We start from the raw sequence: 16095 nt of genomic DNA on the forward strand, positions 1-16095 counted from the left end.
AGTGTGTTCCATATCAGGTATGCTGAATGTTAGAAATAGCTACAAGGTTTAGCATTTTGATTTTTGTCTTTTGAATGTATTGTGTGACTCCAACTAGTGAGATTTTTTTTCACATAGTCGAAGGAAAATAATATTACAAGATATTACAAGGCAGTTTCTTTTGATCATTTCCACTAGAGAATTAGCTGTGCCTCAAAATTAAATGCATATGTCAGAATATCTTCCCTTGTCTTGCTTTGACGCTGAACATAAGCTCTTCATGTGAGTGTTAGCACAAAGTACTAAACTTCTGGAAAGCAAAATCTGCATTTAAGCATTTCTATGTTTTTTGTTATTTTTGGCTGATTACTGGCACGTTCCTATTCTTTCTGATCACAGAATGTGCATGAGGTGATGGGCTACATGCTGACATGAAATGTATCTCCAAGACTCAACTTTTTTTTTTCTTCTTCTTTTTTTTTTTTTTTAAGTGATGACTTATGCAAAGAGCAAGACTCATATTATTTGTATCTGAGCCCAAGCTGTCCTGTTGCCATGTCTTCTGTCAACTTTTATCCCAACAAGATTGCCTGTTTTTATGAGCAGAGTAGTCTAGGTGTTAATCTGATACCTTGTCATTTGTTTTATATCAGGTGAAATTGGATGTTGAAACTATTACTCATGCTGCATGTATACTGGGATCATTTCTTGAATAATGTGCTATGCAGTATGAGTAATAGTGTTGGAATTTGGCATCTTCTTGGGAGCAAGAGCATATCTTTTACTTTCTTTTTGTTGTTGTTGTTGTAAACAGTAGAAGAATAGTGTTTCCTGTCTTTAACCTAAACAAATAGGATTATTAATCATAATCTATACCTGGTATCATATGAGATGCTTAAAGGATTGAGGCCCAAGGTTTTAATGGCCTTTTATAGAAAAGTTTTAAATTATTAAATGCCATTTATTTTCATGCATCCCTGATGGCATTTTAACATTCATAAGTTCTCTGTTTACTGTTTTTTTAACAAATATGAAATATTTAAAAGATCAGTTTTGCATTTCTTCTGAACTTCATTTGACTTCATAGATTGAAGTTTCCCAATCTTAATCGGTAAGCAAACATCTTGATATTATATAGGCAAAGTAAATATTTAGAAAATAATGCTGTGTATTGCAGTATCTGTGAACTGAGAATTAAAGGATACTCATTTCATTTTGAATGGTCACAAGCGTGGGAGCTTATGAGTGCACATATTGAAATTTGTATTAGACACATGCAGTCACACAGTTTTGTATATTTCTCCAGCACTGGAGTAACTATCCAGATTAACGTAAGCTGTATGAAAATGGTGAATATTTTTGATATGTGGTATCTATTTCAGTGGTAGTAACATTGCTTGCCAGACGAGCACCCAACCCCAAGCATGGTTCATAACTTCATGGACATAAATCAGATGTTAGAAACTGCCACTTCCTGTATTCCCAAGACCATACTCCCAAACAGGAATGTCATGAAGCATAAGAGCTGGAAATCCAATTAATTCAAATACTCTTGATAGATCTGATATAGTTGTGGTTTTGCTGAATAAATGGGAAGCTATTTGTAAGCAGAGTAGGTATGCTATTGAACTTCTGTACCTGCTCCTTGGTGAATCAATGTCCCACTAGAGAACCCTAAAAGGTACATAATTTTCCTGTCCTCCTCCCCACAGTGTAATGATGTATGCTTGGAGTAAAACACTAGTAATTTGCTTATTGTGACTGGTTGTGTCCTTCCAGAAATCTAAGCAACAATAAAATCAAGGAGATCCGAGAAGGCACATTTGATGGAGCTTCAGGAGTGCAGGAACTGATTCTGACAGAGAATCAACTGGAATCAGTGCATGGACGAATGTTTAGAGGCCTCACGGGGCTAAAAACCTTGTAAGTATGAAGGCCTGCCTTTCTCTGTTCCTCTTTGAGTTGGGTGGGAGCACTCAAGTTCCACAGTGCCTGCTAACATATCTATTATTAGCCAACGTGTTCTAAGGGAGGGGCTTGTACCACTGTCCTGAACTCCTTCAATGTGTTTCCCATCCTGGATAGGTTGGAAATTTACCTACTGTCAAGAAGCAGGTTTTCAATAATTGGAGGAGTAAGATGATGGTGAACCTGTCAAGAGTCACATTTAGGCACTTTTAATCATTTTATACTTCAGTGTTACTTTTGTGCTTAGACAACTTTTCTAATTTATTTCTGAGAACTAACACTTACATGTGAACTGATAGTATGTAACATTAATTTATTTTCATATTAAAAAAGTTGGATTGGAAGAAGTATCACAGACAAGTTTTCAAAACTTTCTACTTAGCTTTATCTACCGTCCTCAGGTGCAGTCAGGCACTAGGCTTCTGGTGGCAGCAGAGACTCATGCCAGACCATATACATAATCTGTACATGAAAAATCTCTCTTGCAGTCTTCCCTGCTGCAGAAAGCAAGCACTTAACTAGGTAGATGCTGTCAGTAAACAGACTCTTAAGAATCAAAATGCAATTTAAATCTGCAGTTTATCCATTAGATTGCAAAGTATCATGTCTCTACAACTGCAGTCCTTACTCAGGTCTAAAAGGAAATCAAAATTTCTCTTCAAGGACTTCGACCTGTTCTCTTGCTTTAACAGTTTCTTTTCTGTGGTTACAGGCATCTGTTCTTTTATTTAATATAAGCACTTCACTAGGATTTGAAAATACTGTCCATGGATGTTAAATTAATTTTTATGCTACAAAGCAGCCTATGGCATTGCTCCTAAACAAAATTTAGCATTTTTTAATAAAAAGATTCTTAACATTCAGGCTACTATCTTGCTGACCTGACCTACATTTCTCCCTAGCTGATAAAGCAGTCTAAATATACACAGCATGATATAAGGATCTGTAAGTGTAAGTATTCCTTTAGGAAGGACACACAGTGCGTAGTGAACCATGGTACGAAACCAAAGCTTTTGGATTAAAGGAAATAATATCGAAAGGAAATATTTCTATTGATTAATTGAGTTTCCTTGAAATTTTGATCTTTTACAAAGAGGCCACATTGATCAGGGTCGTGGTCCAGTTTTAAAAAGACTGTATATTTATTACCTGCAATACAATAAATTGCTGCACAAGACACACTGGCATCCAAATTCAGTCATCTCATCTTGCATTACTAGTGCCTGATTCTTTAGGTATGGAATTGGGAAAATGTTTCCTCCTGCTACTAAGCCCCTAAGGACCTTTTGTTTCTCTTATTGACTACCATATTCGTTTTAGAGCTTGTGGCCTTGACCTGGCTTTCAGTCAGCTTAGTACTTCACGAGTAAGATGCATGCCCTGTGACTCTGACTCATTTTCATTCCATTTGCAATACCAAAACTATTGACACTAGTGCCTGTGATGGTAACAGTACATAAGAGTGCAAAAGCAACATAATTTTCAGGTATTAAACACTGAGCCTTTGTGATTACACTGTGAGTTTCTTCCCTGATATATCTAATGGCTCTGGTGTTTTTCAGCTGTCTTGGTGGTATGCTTTAATTGCTGAATAATTTTTCACTTAGGAATACCCAACTGCAGAGTGATGTTTGCAGACCCAGATGTTGATTCTCACACTGTGTAACAAATACAAATGGTCTTTTTGCAATACACTGAAACAGGATAGTATATTTTTTTGATTAATTGGGCTTTTTTTGTCCAGCTCATTGTTACCATAACAACTTAGAGATGTATCTTCCAAACCACAACACTGATTCATCTGGTACAGGCACTGAGCAAACACCATTTCATAGGATGGTTACTGTTGTGTTGTCAGTTAATTATTAAAATGATGTTGCAGAGCTTGTGTTAAGTCTGGAAATCTTTCCTAAGCTGTTCCTTGTTTTCTGCTCAGGATGCTTTTTCCTTCAGTGATTTTGCAGTGTGCATTACAAAAAACACCCATGATGTAGATGTAATGCTGCTGGTATTGTTATTGTCACACATTTCTGGTAGACTTTCTCAACTGATCCCTGAAGTACATCTCCACTTTCTCTCAGAAATTGACTAAGTTAAAGCTTAAAGTTTTATTTCAAGTTTTCCGCTAATCGTAATTTTAATTGCATCCCACTTTCAGATGTGGTGCATCTCAGAAACCTCTAATGTTGTGTGGAATAAATTTTTAATTCATGAGATGTTTATGAGATGTTTACATGAACCTATTCCCTCTATAGCTGTGTTGTACTTCACCAATCAATAGAAAGAGTACAGTGCTTGCCAAAGTATCTGTTGGTGCCCTAGATAAAGGACATTCTGTTTTGAAATTATACCCCTTCCCAGTAGTTCCTAATTCCCTGTTTTAATCCTTTCAGGATGCTGAGGAGCAACTCTATCAGCTGCATAAACAATGACACCTTTGCAGGACTAAGCTCGGTGAGGCTACTTTCTCTGTACGACAATCACATCAGCACTATCACCCCTGGAGCCTTCAGCACGTTGGTCTCTTTGTCCACAATGTAAGTTATCTTTTTAGGGTGTGAAGCTGTCATGATGCTCTTATTCTGTGCTTTTCTTTTAAGAAAACAACATTTGAGTTTCAAAATCAAACTACTTACTCTTCCTATGTGGAAAACCTCATCTAGGGAAAACAAAACAAAATAAAACAAAACCAAAAACCACAAACATCCCACTGGTCTGGCAGGTTTGGCAGATCCAAGGTGTGATTTAGAAAAGCATTTGAATTGCTTCACCTGGAGTGGCTGGAAGAACCTTTGAGGTTGCCAGCCCCAGAGAATATGACTGTCTGCCTGGTCATAGACTATTGCAGTGCACAGAAGTTATGTAAAACAATATCTGCATATTCAGAAGTGCACAGCTTATCATACACTTTAGCTCCCTGAAGCTGATTTAGTTTCAGTAGAGTCTACTTTTTTTAAAGAGCTGTTTTCTTGGATTTGAGTTACATTAGTTAAGTATCAGAAGACACTAGCTAATGCTTAGATTTTCAGCAGAGCCAAAGAGGACAAAATACTGAAGTCCTATGGAATATGAATTTGCAAGTCCCAGCCAAAGCTTTTCTGGTAATTTTCTGGTAATATTCTTGTATTTATCTTGCTGCTGAAATATTTTTGCATGCTTTTTGTAGCATGTCCATTTTAATAAAGTACAGAGTGATAAATATGGAAAAAAAGTCTGCTCTTTATTTCCAGCTATGAATGGGAACCTTGATGTTGCTGTTAATGGAAGCTGTCTGCTTCGTGCTGCCATGAAAATACATCCTAATTGTCCAGTCAAAATAAACCCTTGGTGCTGTTGTATTTCAGGTTTTGAAAACATTCTCCATCATGTGTGGGGAAAAAAGAGAAGTGTTGAATCTCAGCTGTTTTGTTGCTCACACTTCAGTTTTGTTGTTCTCCCTGTCTTTTGTGTGCTCTCTCTGTGCTGGAAGCAGCGCCTGCCTGCTTCTCCTGCAATTGTCTCTGTGCTTTCTTTCATGCATCCCCTAAGCTCTGCAACTCTCTGGATCAGTCTGTACAGTGCCTGTCTTGTTAGCATAGAAGAGTCTTTGTCATGGTTTGCTAAAAGATGGCTCATTTTCTTCTTTTTTCAGTTGTGAATAAAGATTATTACATTTAAAGCAATTAAAGCTGCTACTAATAAGTATGCATTGCTTTGGCACCAAATTCTAATCCTGTTGGTCATGGCAAGATCTTGACTGTGTCTTGATGAAATAAGTTTATCCTTCAGGTGCTTTCATTCTGTGTTTGACTTACAGACAGGAGCAGGTGCACTTTCAACTTTTTTTAGGCATTGATTTTGGTCATAGTGATATTTCACATACAATTGCAAAATTCAGATGTGTTCATTTCCTTGCAGTGCGGCATTGTAGGTGGGTATGTTAGATGACACTACTGAAGATGGATAGTGTGATAGTGTGACTGCTTTTCCTGTTCAACCCACACTTTGTGATTTAATTGGGTATTGAAATGAATTATTTTTGCATCTGTTACTGTGAGCCAAAAATTAATACAAAGTTTAACATTTCCATTTTTATCTTGGTGTATCCACAATGCTAAGAAAAAATTGCTCCTTTTGTTATTCCTCTTTGTGAGTCAGCCTTATTGATAGTACCAAAATATTCTTAAAATAATGCCCTGACAAATGTTTTTTCAGTAGAGGAAGAACATCTATTTTGTAAGCTCCTGTTTAAAAAGGAGTAGTTAGTAATTTGTTACTAGTCAAACCAGTACTATAGCAGCCTAATTTGAAGTGTGCTTGCACAGAGTTCAGTCATGCTTTTCAATCCTTACACAGCCAAGTGGGCATGTTTGCAAACAGAACTGTTTTTCTGTGAATCAGTATTATAATAGCTGCATGGAACTAATGCCAGGATGATAACTTCTTTCATCAGAATGACATGCAATTATTCTAGTATAAACTTAAGCGCATTTCCAGGATGCATTTTCAACCTCAATTCAACAATATCCAGAAGCATTTCAGCATGTTTTTCTAACTGGTTGCTGGAATCCATTTAAATAGTTAATATTCTATGACTTCTGTGCAGTTTTTAAGACACTTGCAGCACAATATGCGTATTTCATTTCCCAAGACTTCTCTTCCCTCTTAATTTTAAAAATATGTTTGTGTCCTCGAGTAAACACTTCTGAGTCAAACATTAATGCAAGATCTTTGCTAAAAGCATGATTGCTTTGTTTCTGTTTTAGTGGTTAAACTACTATCCTATGTATAAGAACTCTGATTACTAATTATTTGTATAATTGTTTGTATAACAATTTGCCTGGCCATCATTACTGGTCATAATTTGACATCCACTTTGATAGCCAGATTCCAAAACAAATCTTTAGAAATAATATCTTTCCAAATTTTCAATTTTTTTTCAACTGCAGTAGAGAATCTCTTGTCCCCCAAGATACTCTTGTAGTAAGCCTCCATATTACATTTTTTCAAAAAGTTGCATGTCTTGCCATGCAAAGATCTTGGATGTAGGGGCATGTGTGAACATCATACTACATTACAGCAAAAAAATCACTGCTCTGAAATTGGATGAAGGGCATATTTTAGGTGTTGCTAAAGTTGCAAGAGGACGTGTAATGTGTGAGAAGGTAAATTTGTCCTTTTGTGTTCAGAGTTACTTGAATTTCAAAACAGTACATTTGTTTCATTATTTATTAATCTTATGTGTAACAATTTATTTCTATCTTAGTTCCTAAGAAAAGCATATTCCAAATTCTAATCCAAAGATTTAAGAAATTTTAAGTCATAAATTAACTTATGCTTGCTAAGAACAAAGTAAGGCTTGGCAGATTACTATTTTGATGGAAGCATTTTGTAGATTGAGTGTCTGAATGCTTCTGGAAGTGTTTGATATGCTCCAGTAAGATGCTCTCTTTATGTGCAAAATGTTCTTTACATGCAGAGCTGCTGGTTTTCCAGAAACCTGATTATATACACCTGCTGCTTGTTTCCAGTTGTGGATTATTTTATTCCAAGGATTTGTGTCATGGAAGTTGTTCTGTGAATGTCATCTCTCACTCTTCCATCAGTGGAATGACCTTTGAAGTGTTGGTTGGCTTAGCACTGGAGGTTTAAATACTTGGTTTATACACTCTGTTTGTGCCAGAGTATGTCAGTGTGGAAAATACACAAGGCATCCTGCGTATGGTCCCATTATGGATTAAAGGAAATAGAGAACTATTCAGAGGGAAAGTAACTAGGATAAGAGTAATGCTTTCAATGCTGCCTGAAAGCCCCCGTGTAACCTGTTCAGTTTCTCACTGTTATACAGCAAGTTAGCCTTGCCTTTGAATCCTAGTCAGCATGAAGTTGGTTAAGTATTTTTATTACTGAACATTATGCTTTGGCTTTTCCTCTACTCACTTCTCTCTTTACATAGTGTACAAAATCTGTGCTACATCTACATGTAATTATATACATAGAGCTCCAGGATAGTGCAATGATTGAAGGATGCCATTTTACAATGCACAGTGCAGCTGTAAATCATCTTGTGGGTTTGTGATGTTGGCCTGGAACCTATGTAATTTAGGAATTGGTTTGGGTTAATTTTCTTACTGCCACACCTCAGCCTTATGTTTTTGTCTGCAGCATGATTGTTTTCTGAAGGAAAAACTGAAAACCTAATGTGATTTTGACTGTGTGTTTAGGTTTGTAAAAGTGAAGTGAAAACTTGAAAGTTCCTCAGCTATTATACCTACATGTACCTGGATCTTTAGAGCCTTCAAATTTTTTTTGCTTTTAAGATATGCTATACTTTAGATGTTGTCTGTTTTATGTTCTACTAAACCAATAATTCATGAGAACTCACTTTTATTCAATGGGGCCACCTTAGACTGAGGCTGTTGATTCTCCCTAACTTTGTACACGAGATGATCAGCCTTTTTTTTTTTTTTTTTACCTCTTTCTCTCATAAAAGAAGGTTACAGACAAATTATGGATGGGCATTCAGTACAGCACTCTGGTAAAGGTTTTTTTCCAAAATTCTCAGCACTGGTTCTAATAAGCTTAGAAAGAAGGTGGCTTAAAATAGCTGTCACCTTACAATTCTTTTATTCAAAGGATCACAACCTTCTAAAAAATAGAAATTGATAATACCTTTTCTACATAAAGTCACAGATGCTCAACTGATAAATTTTTTGCACATCTTTGTTTTCATAGCTTGACAACAGGATGGACTGGACTTTCATTTTTTCAACACTGCTAACCTAAACTACATTAAGAATCCATCCCTCTCATGGAGGGCTGTTGTCATGGTTGATTTGGATACTACACACTGCAGTCCAACAGCTAAGCTGTATGGGAAAGATATTTTGGGAGCTGTAGCAAGATTTGATGCAGACCTGACAAACGTCACCAGGCAGTCAAGCAGATGCTTTTCACTACAGATATACTGAACTTAAAAAGCTTTATAAGAAGTGGCTCAGGCTGACATTGCTGCTTTAACATATGTGTACATGTATATACCGAGTGCTATTCTTACTACTTCATCAAGAAACCCAAATTTAATATCCCCTTTGCTTCTACCTGGCACTGGTTTTATGGGCTGTAACACAGGTGAGTGGGGCAACAAACAATGTGCTGTCAGCTTGGATGTAGGCAGGGAGGTGGTAAAGGTGGGCTGTGGAATGGGCTAGCAGTGCTGAATCTTGCTGTGGCGTCACCTGAAGAGGTGATATTGAAGATCATGGATGTCTGAGTGAACTATGTTTAGATTTGGGTGTGAGCTGTACCTTGTGTTGAAATACAGCCCTTGGGATATAAATACAGCCCTAGCAGTTATATAAGTACATCTAAATAATAGCTGTAGCAGTAAGTACTTTTGTTTATAAACATACATATATGCATATATATATATATTGTATAATTACAACTTTAGTCCTATTATAAAACCTGCGTAGAACTTCCCTCGAATGTGGAATAGGGGAAATTCTCACAGAAACAGATGGCAAGAAAGAGCTTGGACTTGGAACGCATCATCTTTCTGTAGTTATTTCAGTATTTCTGCGTGTTCGTGTTTGATGCAATTATGTCTTTTTCTTTTTCAGTAATTTGCTGGCTAACTCCTTTAATTGTAACTGCCATTTGGCCTGGCTGGGAAAATGGTTAAGGAAGAAGAGAATTGTCAGTGGAAATCCACGCTGCTTGAAACCCTTCTTCTTAAAGGATATTCCAATCCAAGATGTAGATGTCCAAGACTTCACCTGCGATGGTAAGAAAATCCAATTTGCTTTGACATTTATGGTGATGTTGGCACTTCTATGAGGACCTCCTTACCTATCAAGCAACACTACATGGTAAACATTTCAGTTCAGTGATGAGAAAGCCATCTAGAGCCAAAGATCATTGTTCCCTACCAGGAGTTTATTTTTATTCCTGATTTCCAGTTTCTGAATTTCTACTATCTACACCTAAATCTAAGAATGAATTTATTATAGACAGATGCTCTGCTTTGTATAATCCTAGTGCAATCCTAGCCTGAATTTATAGTGTTAACTAAGTATATGAATACAGAAGTGGGACAAAGGGCTAGGATTGCACTAGGTGTTTGCTTTGCCTTTTATTTTTGGATACTGTTCAGTTCCACTAATAAAAGATGAAAAAAAAAGTAGATATTATTTGAAAATCCTTGGTGATGCTTAATGCTTTTCCAGGTCCATGCAGGTTTAAAAAAAAGTGTATCTTCACATTTCACTCACAAAGACATTCTCTATGAAGGTCTTAGTCTTCTGATCAAGTGGATTTTAGAGAAAATACTACAGACAAAAATTGACTGATGAGTGCTCTGCTCAATTGACTTGTAGGCTGTGATTGCCTGTTAAGACCGGAGATGCTGGATCTTTGGTTAATCATACCTCTAAAGCAACCATAAGAGTGCTGGAAGTTTCCTACTTAGGAAAGAAATTAATTCCTGTCCTAGTCAAGCAATCTGGTAACAGGCCCAGGTGCTTTGGGTCAGAGCTCAAGGGACCTCAGTTTAGTCATTAAAGAAAAATTCACTTTTAGTCTGGGAGAAAAGAAAAAAAAAAATTTTCGTCCACAAAATAACATTCCACACGTGGGAGGTTTCTTATCATGCAGTCACTCAGACAGCTGTGGTGACTGGAATGTAGGTGGTGGCATGGTGTAAAACACAGAACACAGGAAAATTGAATGTGCTGAAGAAACACACTTTTTCTGCAAGTTTATGAAATACTTAGAATTTCAGTTATTAGGCTCAGCTGGGGAGGAAAAAAAGACAAAGATGTTCCCTGTTCTGTAGACTGGTTATGCTTCTCCATCCCTCTGAATACAGATGATCCCTACCTGTACATTTTTGGGTAACTTGATTATCTTCTTTTGGGACTTCTAGTGTCCTCCTTTCATCTCAGTGCTTATGGGTACATCCATCAGAGAGAAGAAACACATCTGCCTCAATTAATCCTTGCATCATTCTTTTTGGTTGGTTGGTTGGTTTTTTTGTTTTTTGTTTGTTTGGGTTTTTTGATGTTGTTTTTTTCTTTTTGTTGTTGTTGTTTTTTCTTTTTCTTTTTTTTTTTTTTTTTAAAGGCACATAATGATGACTGGCTGTGTGCTCTTGGACTGGAGCATTGTGTCTCTGTGCTGGTCAGTGCAGGTTGCCTCACAAACATTTGTATGCTTCCCCTTACTGTCAGCTAGGGAATATACCACTAACTATTTCTTTTCAGACACACCTGTACTGCAGGCATTTACCTTATGTTTTGCAGTCTGTTCCTTTTGTAGAAAATCCATGCTTTAATGTTCTTAACTTCAAAGAGTTGATTACTTCTGCAGAAACCCCATTGTTCTTCAATTACAAGATGTAATCTGCTGTTTATGGACCTTTGAAACCATTTTTGGTGAAAGATATTTTTATGTCTGCACAGATGGATCACCAGCAGTTGGAAGTATGCTGCTTAGATTGTTGTTTGCCTGGTTATCCTCGTCAAAAACAACGAGTTTTTCAAAATTCAGATGATAAGTGAAGTGCCAGGAAGATTTTGAAAAGTAAAAAATTAACACCTAAAAGCTGAATTTAAAATAAGAGGATCTTCACAAAGCAGAGTAGATAGTGAATGTCATCTGTTCAGATGAATTTAGGGGCAATCAATGTTCTGGTCAAGTTCTCCATTTCAGCTAATACACTGAGAGTAGGGGAAGGATTTGGGTGTCACATAACCGATTTTACTGTACTTTGCAAAAGTATAGAGATGTAAATAGTCCTTAGAAAAAAATATTTTAAAATATTGCGTTTCACTTTTTGATCTGTTGATCATGTTGCCTAAAGAACTTCTATGAAGGCAAGGTGATCCAAAACACTGGATCTACTTTAAAATATTGCCATGGTTACCACAGATGCAAGGATGTCCCCCCTTGGTCCTCATAAGCAGTTATTTTCAAAATGCCTGACTTTGGGCTGTGAGGCTGACTTCCTGATACTCCATTTCTCTCCCTCTGCAGGTAATGATGAAAGCAGCTGCTTGCTTTCACCTCCTTGTCCTTCCCAGTGTACCTGTGTGGACTCAGTGGTACGTTGCAGCAATAAAGGACTGAGGACATTGCCCAAAGGCATTCCCAAAGACATGACAGAGCTGTAAGTTACCTTTTACATAGCTTCTTTCATGAGAAGTTCACGAAATTAAGTCACAGTGCGGCTCTGTGTAGGTCCTTGAATGCTTTACCTTTGACTTCAGTAACTGCTATTTTGTACTTTGGTGCTCTCCATACCTTTTGACTGTTGTTTTTGTACTTGCTTGTGCCTTGACTAAATACATTGCTCTGTAATGGGAATGGAGTTTATCTACCCTTGTACCCATTAGTTCTGTGTGTAGGGAACAAATGCATATATTACTATCAATTAATCCTGTCATGCTTCTGAGAAGCTTAAGTTCACAGCAGGCATTAAAAGGATGGTAAAAATGTGTTCCTGACTTACACAGCTGTGAGCTAATTATCCTCTGAGGAGATTAAAGGAAAAAAAGAAAGAGAAATTGGCTGCTGGAAACAAACAATGAATTCTTTCCTCCAAACCTTGTGAAATGGCTAAAATAACAGATAATTAGATTAAATTGTAAAGTAAATTCATTCTAGTTCAGAATCATCTTCCTACTTGTCTTTTCATCTGCCCTTTGCTATATCTTTTTACTGGATTTTGGTTCTTTCCATGGAAAGAACATATACTGGTAGAACTTTCTGGCTTAAACTGTTAACGGTAGAAATTTTGAGCTTTTCCCCTCTAGATCCTTATTCAAATCTATGCCAGGTAAGTCATAACTTAGACTTGTTACAATCTCATCAGTATTTCTATGTGAAAATAATCAGCTGAGTTCATTGGTACATTCCATGAATTACAATCTGATTCTGCTGTTTTTTTAGTATCTCATATTTTTTTTTTACCATTTAGTAACAAGGCAGCTGATGAATGAGATGCACATCTTTTTACTCCCTTCACATTGTGAGAATGGGGTTTGCACTGTTTTTCCAGCGTTGTGGTCAAATACAAGTGTTTGTTGCTGAGTGGGGAGTGTACTGAAATTATATATGGGAACTCAAATAAACTTGGAAATTGTGCATTGATGAAAACATCCTTGGAACACTGTTAACCACGGCATAGTTGAGTATTGGTTTGAATGAAAAGCCTGGCCTGTACATTGCATATTGCCATGAGTGATAACAAGTCTGCAAAGTGGTTTCTATTCTGTTCTTGTTCAAGTTTCAATGTCTTGCCAATAATAAGGTATCACAAGTGTTACTTTCATTTCCACTGCCACACTGAGGAATTTTTGTTTAAATTTTGCATATTGAGTTTTACTGATACTATCTGATACACTGATGACATAACTTTCACAGTAAGAGTGGAAGTAATCTCACATTCTCAAAAACTGCTGTATTTCTGAAGTTATTTCCTGGCAAATGAAGCAACAGCCTGGAACTGAGGAGTTTGAGTTAATAGGCGTTTACATGACTGTCTTCTTCACTAGGAGCTGTTTGGCTATGTTTGACTTTGACTTTCTGCTTTCAATCCAGAAATGTGTCAGCAGAACACAGTCAGCCATGGACTGGCTGGCTCTGAATATTTCATGTTCTGCAAATATAGCCTTGAAACTCTCCCAGCTGTCTCAAAATTTGATCCTGATCTCGCTTTCCCTCAAACAACATAAACTGAGCTCCTTATCTGTAGTTGTACCAAAAGATGAGCTGCAGGTACAAAAATTCATGTGTTTGTGGAAGCTGTGATAATACATAAATAAATCTTGTTCAATCTATTGCCACTTCTGACACCAAAATACTCCTATGTCCCAAGGACAGTCCTAGGTCCCTTGACTATGTCTGCAGGCTGGAACATCGTCTTAAAGCTGTTTTGTTTGTGTGGTAGCAGTGGATATCTGTTTAGCACTGGAAGCCAGGAAGCACTTAAGTTACATGCTGCAGAAGATAACAGCTTTTGCACAGCTAGAGGGAGCAACAGCAGTGTCCAGGGCAGGGATGCCTTCACCTGTCTCACTGATACAGTGCTCACAGGTGCTCAGATCAATTCAAACCCTTCCCACATGTCACCACCACTTATCCCCTCCCACGCTCTCATGTCAGAGACCTCTGGGCAGTGTGCTGGGGTCTCTGTGTTCCCAGCAGGCACTCCCACAAAACAGTGGTGACTAAGAACAGGGGACATCTCAAGGAGAGGACAAGAGCCTCTTGTCCTGGTAGCCCACAGCTCCCTTCTTGCAGGAGGCCTCTACTGTGATACAATGTGGAGCATTTCAGTGAAATTTTTAGGAATGCACCAGTCTGACATACATAAACTTCCCATTATTGGTGTAGCTATTTACAAGCCACATTAGCTGCAGTGCTTCTTATTGAACTGCAGTGGATTTTTATGCAGTAGAGTTTAAGAAAAGGAGAACTGCCTCAGACAAAGATCAGTCTTACATCTGAGTATAGCTTTCTCAGAAGTTCTTTTGAATTCTTTTAGAAGTCTTAAAATAATCCTAAACCAGGAATTATTTAATTGTAGCAGGTATTAAGTAGCAATGTGCAAAAATGAATATACCTCTTGCAAGGCACATAGGGAAAATGTTACCCTTTGCTGGGTGAAATTTCATTGTACCTCAGCTCAGCAGAAAAGATAACCAGAACTGTTTTATTACATGGTGGACTGGAGACATTGTCTGTCTCCTTCCAGATTTCTTTCTGAGTTTTTCTTTTGTACGTGTATATAGACAAAACATGTGAAAACAATTATCTCCTTCATATTTAGAGCTTGGAGTGACAGGAAACATCCCTGTGGTTAGTTTGTACCACCCTTGGGAGGAGGGATTACTCTGGCAGGGAAGCTTCCATCTAGAATAGAGTTGAAAAGATCACTAAGTATGCTGGCTTTTTAGAGTGATGGTGATGCAAGAAATTTCTGATTCCCAGCTATTCCTTCACAAAACCCCGTCATCATGGGCAAGCCTTCTTTCAGTTTCTTGGAAACAGGGAAACACTATGTTGTTTCTTGTAAATTCCTTTGTTGTATAATTACTAACCATCTATGTTTTTTCCCACTGTTTGCTTGCTCTGAAGAGAGGTCTTGGTTTTTTTAACATACTCAGTTTTCTAGTCCAGATGTTCAGAAGTAAAATGTTCATGCAATGAGCTAGTTTGGAACTTAGCCTCGCCTGCTGCTTAGTGTTTTAAGCTTTCCTTCTCTATTTTTTCACAAATCTGTTTGAATTAGCTTTCCCATGCTCTTTTTCCTTTACATGTAACTCAGTATATAATCACTATTTTATTTCTCTTCTTTTCACAAAAGTATAGTCTATTTCTAATAATGTCTTATCTGACAACATCCAGCTGCTTTTATGGACCTACAGCAAATAATATTTTGCAACAGGGAAAAACACTGGAGGCAATTATGTGGTCAGCATGTGCATAAGCTGTAACATAATGAGGCATTTTAGAATAAATATCTACTCATCATGTCTTCTCTAGTCTCCAAATGGTGTAATGACACTGAGCTGTACAATAGCACTAACAGGATTCTTTGGAAAACCTGCATCATTGTGCTTATTTTTCTTTCCATTTATATTAATACATATTAATATTTGCATTAGTTTTGCTACTCATCACAAACCTCCTCTCTGCCCTTTGCATGTTTGTTCTGTGTGTTAAGTTCATGTAGCTCATTCAGTACTTGGCTCAGCAGTGTTCACAAGTGAGTGACCTGCTTACTAGCAGAGGGATCCCAATGAATTGCCTTTCAGCTCTTTATTTCCTACCTCCAGTCTGCTGCCTCTTCTGTCTCGGCCTTAATATGGTACCTTTGTTCAGCTCAGTCTCCAACTGCCAAGATGATTTTGACTATTGCTTCCCATATATTTACTGCCACATCTACTTGGAGGTATTTACCACCCATCTCAGCCCACTCTTCAGTGAAGAATATTGTAACAGTTCCGTGCCATTTTTCAGTATGCCTGTATTGCTGGTGATCAAAGGGATAGCTCTCAAGTGAGGTATCTGATGAAAATCATCTGCTTGAGAATGTAAATACTTTTACTTGTCTGGCAACCTGCACTATTCTATATGCTAACCCTTAACACAGACTTCAGTGAA

At 37.4% G+C, this 16095-nt stretch overlaps 1 protein-coding gene across 2 annotated transcripts in view; it reads left to right on the forward strand.

The window, feature by feature from the left end:
* SLIT3 (slit guidance ligand 3) overlaps positions 1-16095 on the forward strand; it is a 433002-nt gene that overhangs the window by 330532 nt on the left and 86375 nt on the right. For both annotated transcript variants that reach the window (XM_071759292.1, XM_071759294.1), the window contains 4 exons: positions 1759-1902; positions 4341-4484; positions 9549-9712; positions 11962-12094. In XM_071759292.1, coding sequence (XP_071615393.1) covers positions 1759-1902; positions 4341-4484; positions 9549-9712; positions 11962-12094 — 585 coding nt within the window. The remainder of the gene's footprint in view (positions 1-1758; positions 1903-4340; positions 4485-9548; positions 9713-11961; positions 12095-16095) is intronic.

Source organism: Heliangelus exortis, chromosome 15 (assembly GCF_036169615.1).
Source record: "Heliangelus exortis chromosome 15, bHelExo1.hap1, whole genome shotgun sequence".
Taxonomy (NCBI): domain Eukaryota; kingdom Metazoa; phylum Chordata; class Aves; order Apodiformes; family Trochilidae; genus Heliangelus; species Heliangelus exortis.